This window comes from Lethenteron reissneri, chromosome 17 (genome assembly GCF_015708825.2).
Source record: "Lethenteron reissneri isolate LAM-NWPU_2019-01 chromosome 17, ASM1570882v1, whole genome shotgun sequence".
Classification (NCBI taxonomy): domain Eukaryota; kingdom Metazoa; phylum Chordata; class Hyperoartia; order Petromyzontiformes; family Petromyzontidae; genus Lethenteron; species Lethenteron reissneri.
Window position 1 is genome coordinate 14,779,936 of NC_083795.1, and position 11,339 is coordinate 14,791,274.

Sequence of the window (11,339 nt, forward strand, 5' to 3'; positions counted from 1 at the left end):
ATTTTTTAAACGCATTACCCAGTGCTTATTATTCAATTAATTACAATAGCAACTCGCGTCAATTACACGGGGCGTCCCTACCGAGGCGCATCCAGGGAGCACCACCAACCTTTTAATGAGAGAGGGAAAAAATTACTTGGTGACATGTAGCCACCCCTCACCCCTCCCTCTGGTTTCTCCTCAAACGCAAATAATTTGAGGAGTGGAGGCTGCGCAGCTGCACTTGAGCGCGCACATCTGCCCATTAGTGCGGCCCGAGTCGGAATTTGGCAATAAATTGCCCATTTCCTGACACTTTCCTCGCATAAGCCTGGGGAACCCGATGCGCGGGGAGCCGGGCTCAGCGGGCGAGGGAGGCCGCGACCCCGACCGGCGTGGCCCATCGTCGTCATCATCATCATCATCGTCGTCGTGGCTACGCTCACCAATCTCATCATCAGTCTCAGAGCGTCATCATCGTCGTCATCGTCATCATCATCATCATCGTCGTGGCTACACTCACCAATCTCATTATCAGGCTCAGAGCGTCATCATCATCATCATTGTCGTCATCATCACCATCATCATCGTCGTGGCTACGCTCACCAATCTCATCATCAGTCTCAGAGCGTCATCATCGTCGTCATCATCATCATCATCGTCGTGGCTACGCTCACCAATCTCATCATCAGTCTCAGAGCGTCATCATCGTCGTCATCATCATCACCATCATCATCGTCGTGGCTGCACTCACCAATCTCATCATCAGTCTCAGAGCGTCATCATCAGCATCATCGTCGGCGCCGTGATCCTTCCCCCTCCTCCATCCCTCCCCCGCTGATCAGACAAAACTTCGTGTCTGTTTCGTGAATGTTGGTTTGTTCACTATTTAGACAGTTTTTCGGGGGGTGGATGCGAGAGGCGAGCGGGGAGCCGTGAGCTGCGATTGGGCTTGAGTCGCCGCGCTCCGAGCGATTTGCCGCCGCTCGCAGCAGTGGCACATTGATGCTCATCTCCCGTTGACAGCTCTGAGCCAGTGGTGGAATATTCCACGTTCGTATGGCAGGGGCGAGCCTATTCATAGGGGCAACCATTGGTGACTTCCCCACAGAGTGGTACTTGTTTTATCGGCCCAAAAGGGCTGATGGATTGACTCAACCTGGCTGGTAGTTGTAGCTATGTAAGGGTGGTGGTGAGGAGGAGGAGGGGCGGGTAGCTCTATGGCTGGTAGCTGTAGCTGTCGGAATATCTCACTGTTTACGCGTGCGGAGCGGCGCTTGCGTGCCGATGATTTACATTAGCGCGGCGCGCGCTGCCCACTTGGGCAAAACAGTGTCAAAGAAGTGGCGGCTCTGGCATTTAAACGGAGAGGAATTATTTCAGCTGCGCCGCGCTGCTGCTCGGATGAGGAGGAGGAACCTGGGAGAGGAATGGGAGCTCGGGGAAAGGTAAACACACACGGGGCCCTGGGCCCGCGTTCCCGCCGCGCGACCCGCGGCATGTGGAAGCCATCAGCGCTAACGACGTTGCTTGGGGGGGGGGCGGGTGGGAGGGGGTTGGGGGATGAGAGGAGGAGGGGGGTAATGTCCACTAAGTGGCTTCTCAATTTATTTCCCAAACAGCCGCGACGGCGGCAGATGCGCCCGGCCGTCTGATGGGCCGCGATGGAGACGTTTACATTGGGAGCCGTGCCCCGCAGAGGCGCGCCCGCTTCTCATGGTGCTGCTGCTGTTCCTGTTCTCACTCATGCTGCTGTTGTTGTCGATGATGATGATGAAGCTGTATTCTTGGTTCTTTCGGTAAAGTCACGGAGATAAATAGTCACGTAAAGGCACTTTGGAAACCCTTAGAAGCAGCTGCATTTGGAGGCTCGTCCCCTCTTTTTTCTCCGCCTGATGAAGACCGCTTGTGTTGCGATCGAAACGTCGTGGGTTTATTGCTTTTATTATTTTCAAGAACCAAAGAGTACGGATTCCTGCAGTCACGAAAGCTTAAAATCAAGATATTTTCTATTTTTTATTTCTATTTTTTATTTAATTTTATTATATTTTTCATTTAAATTTTTTTCTATCTACGTGACTTTCCCGAAAGAACCAAGAATATGAATTCCTGCAGTCACGAAAGTTTTAAGTCAATATGTAGCTGCTGTTGTTGTTACGGTAATTGCCGCCGGGCTGCTGGTGCTACTTTTTCAGCCTACTCAAGCTGTTGCTCATGCTGCTATTTCCGAAGCTGTTGCTGCGATTATTGCTGCTGTTTCTGCAGTCGCACTCGCCCGATGTCCCGGGGGTGGGGGAGGGGGGCAGTCCACGGGGATCCTGGCCACTGCCCCCCGCATCTCACATCCACGCCCCCTGCACGATGCGTCACCCACTCGTTGTCCCTTCGGAGTTGAGCCTCGTCACTTGGTGGATGGGAGACCACGAGTCGGACACGAGATGGCCAGGCGAGGGATGCAGAGATAGCGAGACTGAGGATTTCGAGATGGCCAAGGGGTGGCAGTACAGCAATGGATTATTGAATCAATGTGTGCGGCGCTACGAGTGTTACCGCTCTCGTTGGCGTTGTGAGGTTTTTGGGGTGCTCCGTGTTCCTCTCACGTGCCACCGAATATCCGATTTGACCGAAACATCCCACTCCGGTACCCTCCTGAAGAGAGTTATAAGACTCGAAACTAAGCACATCTTTTCACCAGGTAAGGCCCACTGAGCCATCTATATTTATTTTTTTCAGAACGGACCTGGTTATCCTAAATAATAGCACAACGGAGTGGCTCATCACGTGGAAATGTATATGCAGCCGACTATCCTAAACGCATGTTTCTAATGTGGAGGGAAATCCCGGAGGACCCAGAGACAAATCCATGCTATGACGAGGAAAGAGACAGAAAAAAAAATGCAGCAGTCAGGGTCGGGATCGAACCCACGACTCCTGCACACCAGGCGAGGGAGTTAACATCTCGCCTATGACTACCGCATTAACTCGTGCTACTACGACTCCTGCATTTCGGATCCCGCTATTCTCCCAGAGGACAGATGAAATCAAACAGCTTTGGCGGATTCACCCGAACAGGTAATTCACCTGCTGGCCACGTGGGCATCTCACCTGGGGAATAGCGAGGAGGGCACCAACCACCGCACCTGCCCAGTGCCAGTGGTGGGGGTGGGAGGGTCTCCGCTGGGTGAGCACCGCCCTCGCTCACCCCTCGCACCGCTCCTCCGATCCATCACGCGGCCTGACCCCGGCTCTCGCTCACGTGTGAGCCTCTGTAAACACGTGTCGGGCTGCACGCAGGAGCCGCTGTTTTACAGGAACGCGTCAGGCAAATTAAGGAATTATCAACAAGACGTCCGCGGCTCGCGCACGCGCCATCCGACCACGCGCGCTCTGCGCCGCTAGCCAGCGACCCCCCCCCCCCCCCGCGATCCCTCACCCCCAAACCCCACCCGCCCCCTACCCCCTTGACGGTTACTCACGGCTTAAGACTCCACGTCCCTACCTAATGCGCCATCTCTCCACCCGTAATGCACTTATTCTTTAACCGTTACGCACCATGCCAGTGTAGTGGCGTCGTGTATTTGGGCTGTCCGTGCTGTTCGGCACGATGTCCAACGTTTTGCTTCATGTGCTGTGGGCTTTTTCGGTTCCTTAATAATTGAAAATTGAGTTGCTTGAGAAGCTCCCGGCAGGCGGAGTGGAACGCTAAACGCGTGAGAGATCAATTAAGGACACTCCCTCCAATCCCCACGCACTGCCTACCCACAATGCACCATCTTCCCTCATGACGCACGATCTATATACCCACAATGCATCAATTCCACACCAAAAACCACACCGCCACTGTACCCCTTCTCCCCATCCATAATGCAATATATATATATAAATATACACCCACGTGTATTATACCGCTTTACCCATCATTCCCCATCTATTTATTCATAGCGGACTATCTTTCCCCATATAATACATCAAATCTACACCCATAATGCATCGCGGGTGGCCGATGCCTCGTCTTCATTGGTCCGTATAAATAAACCATGAGAACGGATTTGTTATTTTGGGCCGGAACTTGGAAAATGGAGAAATCAAAAATATCGAGAGAGTTTTCCTTTCCAGCAGCGACACGAGGGAGGCGGGGAGGGTGGGGGGTGGGGTGAGGTGGGGGGGGGGGCGGCGAAGGGGATGGGAGGGGGCTCTGTGTCTCCGGGGTCGCGCAATTTGTTCCTCGCTGTTGCGCAGACGTCACGAACGTTGCGCTTCCCGACGTAAGCCGGAGAAAGCCGAGGCAGAAGTCCCCCCGCTCGACTGCGGATTTCACGCGAACTCCGCACCACTCGCGGCGCGTCGGGTAGAGCCCCGCAAGCCATCGTGGCCACTCCTCGTTTGGAACCATGCGGCACGACTCTGACCACAACCCTCCAAGTCTGGCCCTGACCCAGATCATAGCCGCGACCCTCGCCCTGACACTAACCTTGGTCCTAGCCTCGCCTTTAACTCCGATCCTCACCCTGACCATAAACCTTGGCCCTAACCCGGACGCTGACGCTGACACCGACTCTGACCCCCCTCTGCCGAGGTCACATTCCCATACGAGGGAATTGAGTTCATGGTCTCCAAATGTGCGCTGTGAGGCCCCAATGGGTCCCTGCAACTACCCCCCCCCCCCCACTGCGAACTGTAAAGACCCCCACTGGACCCTCACATACTCCCGTGGGGCCCTGTAAAGATCCCCGTTGGTCCCCATCGAGACCCCGCGGGGCCCCGTCGAGACCCCACAGGGCCCCGTCAAGACCCCACGGGGCCCCGTCAAGACCCCACAGGGCCCCGTCAAGACCCCACAGGGCCCCATCAAGACCTCGCAGGGCCCCGTCAAGACCCCACAGGGCCCCGTCAAGACCCCACAGGGCCCCGTCGAGACCCCACAGGGTCCCGTCAAGACCCCACGGGGCCTCGTCAAGACCCCACAAGGCCCCGTCAAGACCCCACAGGGCCCCGTCAAGACCCCACGGGGCCCCGTCAAGACCCCACAGGGCCCCGTCAAGACCCCGCAGGGCCCCGTCAAGACCCCGCGGGGCCCCATCAAGACCCCGCAGGGCCCCGTCAAGACCCCGCGGGGCCCCGTCAAGACCCCACAGGGCCCCGTCAAGACCCCACGGGGCCCCGTCAAGACCCCACAGGGCCCCGTCGAGACCCCACAGGGCCCCGTCAAGACCCCGCGGGGCCCCGTCAAGACCCCGCAGGGCCCCGTCAAGACCCCACGGGGCCCCGTCAAGACCCCGCGGGGCCCCGTCAAGACCCCACAGGGCCCCGTCGAGACCCCACAGGGCCCCGTCGAGACCCCACAGGGCCCCGTCGAGACCCCGCAGGGCCCCGTCGAGACCCCGCAGGGCCCCGTCAAGACCCCGCGGGGCCCCATCAAGACCCCGCAGGGCCCCGTCAAGACCCCGCGGGGCCCCGTCAAGACCCCACAGGGCCCCGTCAAGACCCCACAGGGCCCTGTCAAGACCCCGCAGGGCCCCGTCAAGACCCCACAGGGCCCCGTCGAGACCCCGCAGGGCCCCGTCAAGACCCCACGGGGCCCCGTCGAGACCCCACAGGGCCCCGTCAAGACCCCACGGGGCCCCGTCAAGACCCCACAGGGCCCCGTCAAGACCCCACAGGGCCCCGTCGAGACCCCACAGGGCCCCGTCGAGACCCCACAGGGCCCCGTCGAGACCCCGCGGGGCCCCGTCAAGACCCCACGGGGCCCCGTCAAGACCCCGCGGGGCCCCGTCGAGACCCCGCAGGGCCCCGTCGAGACCCCACGGGGCCCCGTCGAGACCCCGCAGGGCCCCGTCAAGACCCCGCGGGGCCCCGTCGAGACCCCGCAGGGCCCCGTCAAGACCCCACGGGGCCCCGTCAAGACCCCACAGGGCCCTGTCAAGACCCCGCAGGGCCCCGTCAAGACCCCACGGGGCCCCGTCGAGACCCCACAGGGCCCCGTCGAGACCCCGCAGGGCCCCGTCAAGACCCCACGGGGCCCCGTCGAGACCCCACAGGGCCCCGTCGAGACCCCGCGGGGCCCCGTGGCTTCATGGCTGCGGCTTCTGGCGGCGCGGCGCGGAGTCACGGGGGCCGCATTCCGCATTCGACTCGCGGCAGCTCAAGTGCTACTTTTAATGGCTGGATAAATAAATTAAGTGTGTTTATATACACACACACACGCGTGTGTGTTTATACACACACACAGGCAAATATATCTTCTTTAGCCGAGTGCGCCGTGCGGGCAAGTGCGCTTCGCGAACACCAACAGACAGGTCTACTGTACAGTGCACACACCAAATACAAGCTAAGGTGCCCCGCAATGACTCTGAACAATCGGTCGCGGCAGGCACGGCATGCCCACACTCACACACTTACATACTCACACATGCAGAAAGATAACCCGTGTAGCCTTAACAGACTCTTGGGGCAAGTGCTAGTTAGCGAGCACCTGTGAAGGCTGACGCGGCACACGAGGGGGTAGGTGGGCAAACTACCATGCCCCGGCCACCTTTGTCTCCCCGGTGGGGCACACATTCACATTCCCCTCCCTGGGGGCATCGAAACGACTGCACAAAGTGGAACGTCCAGGGGAGCAGACACACGCACCGTGAATGTGAGCGTGTGCACACACACACACACCCGTGCACACACACACACTCGCACACACACTCGCACACACACACACTCGCACACACACACACTCGTGCACACACTCACACTCGTGCACACACACACACACACACTCGTGCACACACGCACACTCGTGCACACACACACACACTCGTGCACACACACACTCGCACACACACACACTCGTGCACACACACACTCGCACACACACACTTGTGCACACACACTCGCACACACACACACTCGTGCACACACACACTTGTGCACACACACTCACTCGCACACACACACTCGTGCACACACGCACACTCGTGCACACACACACACTCGTGCACACGCGTCGTAGGGCGTGGCAGTGCGCGCCTGTGATCCAGCGATTTGGATGCGAGGGTTGGTGAATCACGCAGATTTGCGAGACTCCAAAAACCCGTTGGGTTGCGAGGTGCTCAGGGAATATAGCGGGCAGTACAACAAGTGGGTTCGTGGGTTGTTCTTCTGGGTACTCCGCAAAGCATTCATTAACCGAGGAAATGTTAAAACATCCCGACGGAGGATCCTCTTTGAAATATGTCTTGGGACTCATCCCGGAGTTGACTTCAGGCGAGGCGCCCATGCTCGTCCCGTCCCGAGCGAGGCTTGTCATGTGGCAATGTAGAGCAGCCGAATACTCTAAACGCACGTTGATTCTAAATGTGGAGGGAAAGTCCAGAGGACACGCAAACACATTCCACGTGACCACGGGGAGATAGACACGCAAACTCCAAATATACAGCAGGCGTCAGGGTCAGGATCGAGCCCACGACCCCCTGTATACCAGGCGAGGTAATTAACAGCTCGCCACCGTGGTAGCAGAGGGGAGGAAGCGGGGGTGGGGGGGGGGCAGGGATGTGTGCGGAGGAACCCAGAGGAGCAGGGATGTGCAGAGAGGAGCGAGGGGGAGCAGCGTGCGCACAGCTGCACCCACGCGCCGCGCCTCCCGCGAGCCTCTCTCGCTTGAACTCCTCTCAACACAAACACGAGTCTGGGTCTGGAGCGCGGCCCGCACCGAGCGGCCCTGGGAACCGTAACCCGCCGCTGCCGCCGCTGCCGCTGCTGCTGCGTCTCTGCAGCCGGGAAAGCGGCGTGGGTGGCTTAGGGGGCGCGGGGCGGGGGAGGGGGGAGGAGGCGGGTGGGGGGTGCAGGATATCAGCCCTCCCCCCCCCACCTTCCCATCCACCTCTCAAGGGCGCGGAGCGCGCGTGGATGGCCCCGTCACGTCCACCCCCCGAGAGCAGAGTCACCCACAGGTGAACTATATAAATAGACATCAGACATTGCTCCTGCTTCCCATCTTTGTCTCTCTTGCGTAAAACATAAATTCGTGCATATAAACATGCACATCCCATCGTTCGCACGGCATTTCTGGGAGTGTATAATGTCTGCAGTGTTGGAGTTCTCTTGTTCAGCACAAGCAACACTCTTGACCGGCTTCGACAAGCATTGGCCTCATCAGCGGTGTCCGGCTTGCTTGAACAGATGAACCGCACCGCGCGGCCTTGGTCGACGTAGCCTCGACTTTAGAAGGCTGCGTTCAGAATCAGGATTTTTTTTTTATGTTGGAGGAGTCCGATGAACTACACATCTTTATTCTTCAGAGATGTCCAGGAGACATTCGTGTGGTTCAGCACTATGGAGTTACTCATCTCCGTTTGGGACCCGAAGCCAGTGGCAGACATTTCACATTTCCACGGCGGGGGCCATTGTCTCTGTAAAGGACGACCACTAATTACTTCCTACTAAGTGGTACCATTTTATCGACTCGCAGGGATAATAGGCCGGCCGTAAAATAAACTTGCAACCTTTCATGTACTGTGCAGTACTTTGATCAGAATTCGGCCTATGCCTCACCTGGCCTCGCATCAGTAGGCAGGTGTGTTCACAGTTGTGTCCTGGATTTGCATCATCGCTGGGTCGATGTGCCCATCAGTGCCGCGCGCCAGTTGCGCCTTTTCGACGCTGCGGCTGCTGTCACCTTCGCCCCGCGCTGCCCGCTGCTCGAACTCCTCGCCGGGCAGCGGGGGCTGCTGCACTGCTGCACTGCTGCGTGCTACACTGCTGCGCTGCTGCACAGCTGCACTGCTGCGTGCTACACTGCTACACTGCCGCGCTGCTGCGTGCTACACTGCTGCGCTGCTGCGCTGCTACACTGCTGCACTGCTGCGCTGCTGCACAGCTGCACTGCTACACTGCTGCACAGCTGCACTGCTACACTGCTGCGATGCTGCGTGCTACACTGCTGCGCTGCTGCGTGCTACACTGCTGCGCTGCTGCACAGCTGCACTGCTACACTGCTGCGATGCTGCGTGCTACACTGCTGCGCTGCTGCGTGCTACACTGCTGCACTGCTGCGCTGCTGCACTGCTGCACTGCTGCGCTGCTGCGTGCTACACTGCTGCGCTGCTGCACTGCTGCACTGCTGCGATGCTGCGTGCTACACTGCTGCACTGCTGCGCTGCTGCGCTGCTGCGCTGCTGCACTGCTGCACTGCTGCACTGCTGCGCTGCTGCGTGCTGCACTGCTGCGCTGCTGCGCTGCTGCACTGCTGCGTGCTACACTGCTGCGCTGCTGCGTGCTGCACTGCTGCACTGCTGCACTGCTGCGCTGCTGCACTGCTACACTGCTGCGCTGCTGCACTGCTGCGATGCTGCGTGCTGCACTGCTGCACTGCTGCACTGCTGCACTGCTGCGCTGCTGCTGCACGGCTGCGCTGCTGCGTGCTGCACTGCTGCACTGCTGCACTGCTGCGCTGCTGCACTGCTGCGATGCTGCGTGCTGCACTGCTGCACTGCTGCACTGCTGCGCTGCTGCTGCACGGCTGCGCTGCTGCGTGCTGCACTGCTGCACTGCTGCACTGCTGCTGCACTGCTGCTGCACTGCTGCACTGCTGCACTGCTGCTGCACTGCTGCGCTGCTGCGTGCTGCACTGCTGCGCTGCTGCGTGCTGCACTGCTGCACTACTGCTGCACTGCACTGCTGCCCTGCTGCACGAATGCACTGCTGCACTGCTGCACTACTGCTGCACTGCACTGCTGCCCTGCTGCACGAATGCACTGCTGCACTGCTGCGCAGCTGCAGTGCTGCTCTGCTACACTCCTGCTGCACTGCTGCACTGTAGCCCAGCACCACCGGAGAGGCAGCGGCGGGGGTTGGTGGACCACCGCACACAAATGCTGTGGGCGTGGTGGTGCGATATCCTGGCTCGCCAGCAAGTGGATGAATCGTCATCTGTGTCCATCTGTACGGGGATAGAGTGTTGCCCTGTTGCACAAGGCGTGGATTTCTCCCGTACGTGTATAATAAACACAAATCATCATGCATTGGCTTAAAACATCTTTAAACAAAAACCGAATGTAGCGGCAGGACCCTCCTGAAACTAGTCATACGACTCGGTGTGGCTCTCCTGGGTAAATAATAATAATACTACTACTACCAACACCAGGTGGCGGGCGTTCCACCTGTCCTTCCCCCGCACCTCCGATTAGCGCGGTTGACTACGTACGGTACGAAAAGAAGTTCCAACAGTACATGGACACAGACACCGCCAACGGGACCGCGGAGCGCGCCACTGGGCGTAGAGCGCGACCCGACCGCGTTCGGCAGCTCGCGGAGCCACTGGAGGCGGCGTCCGGCCCGGGGCTGCTGCTGCTGCTGTCGAGCTACGAGCGGCTCGAGGCGACCTCCCGCAGCGGCGGCGGCGGCGCTCGCTGCACGTGACCCCCCTGGCGCGCGCGCGGAGTTGACTCGTTCGCCAGGAAACTCGCGCGCGCGCGCGTCTCCTGAATGCGCAATATTATTTTTTTTCACTTTAAGAGGAGAGAAATATTTTCTTCTTTTAACCTCCACCCCTTCGCACCCCGCAACCCCCCCCCCTCTCCCCGCCGCCACACCTCCCCCTCCACAGCACCTCGCACGCACAAAGACTCATATTGTGCCGGGCACGGCACGGCTGACGCTCGGCCCTCCCGGATCCATTACCGCCCGTTTTGCGTCAAAGCGCGTCGGACGCGCGATTCACGCAGTGTGGGGAGGGGGGGTAAGACGGAGAGAGGAGGAGGGGGGACGCCCCCCTCCTCACCCCCTCCCCCACTGGGACCAATTTTCTGGACGTGGTGGCGACGGCGGCAGCAGCGGCGTGGAGATGGAGCGGCAGCCGTCGTGACCGGACCCCCGGACTCTCCTCCACTCACCTCCAGCACCCCCCCCCGACCCCCACCCCCGCCCCCACCCCCCGGCGGGTGGCGGGGGCCGGGGGGGGGGGCTCCGCGCCGGCTCGCAACGAAATCCGCGGCGCTTCATCCTAACGAGATTGGACAGAGCGCGAGCGCGGCGAAACGCCCCGCAAAACACGGCCTCTCCGCGTGTAAGAAAGCCCCCAATTTCATGCTCAATCAGCTCCGTACAGTAGTCGGCAAGCGCCATCTGCTCGCGATTAGGGCCACTCCGGTGGCGCGCGGAGTTACGCGAGACTTCCTCCTCCACGGAGCGAAATACATCAACACGAGAGCGATGAGACAGCAGCAGCAGCAGCGAAACTCACATGAGGAGTCGTGGTGGTGGTAGCAGCAGTGGCCGTGGTAATAAAGGTAGCGGCAGTATTTGTAGTAAAAGCAGTATTGGTAGTGGCATCAATACCAGTAGCTGTAGCAGCAGTAATAGTAACAGTAGCA

General features: G+C 59.4%; 1 protein-coding gene across 1 annotated transcript; it reads left to right on the top strand.

Moving 5' to 3' along the window:
* The first annotated feature begins 1,383 nt into the window (after positions 1-1,383).
* LOC133343250 (basic salivary proline-rich protein 1-like) lies at positions 1,384-10,386 on the top strand. Its single transcript, XM_061552684.1, has 3 exons — positions 1,384-1,427; positions 4,706-6,125; positions 10,273-10,386. Exons 1-3 carry the CDS (start codon positions 1,384-1,386, stop codon positions 10,384-10,386), a joined length of 1,578 nt encoding a protein of 525 aa, XP_061408668.1.
* The last annotated feature ends 953 nt before the right edge of the window (positions 10,387-11,339 follow it).

Excerpts from the sequence above, each read along its gene's own strand:
- LOC133343250 (XM_061552684.1), top strand. The coding sequence starts at position 1,384 with ATGAGGAGGAGGAACCTGGGAGAGGAATGGGAGCTCGGGGAAAG. Across the intron at positions 1,428-4,705 it reads GAATGGGAGCTCGGGGAAAG|ATCCCCGTTGGTCCCCATCG; the intron begins GTAAACACACAC and ends GGCCCTGTAAAG. Across the intron at positions 6,126-10,272 it reads TTCGACTCGCGGCAGCTCAA|CTCGCGGAGCCACTGGAGGC; the intron begins GTGCTACTTTTA and ends CGCGTTCGGCAG.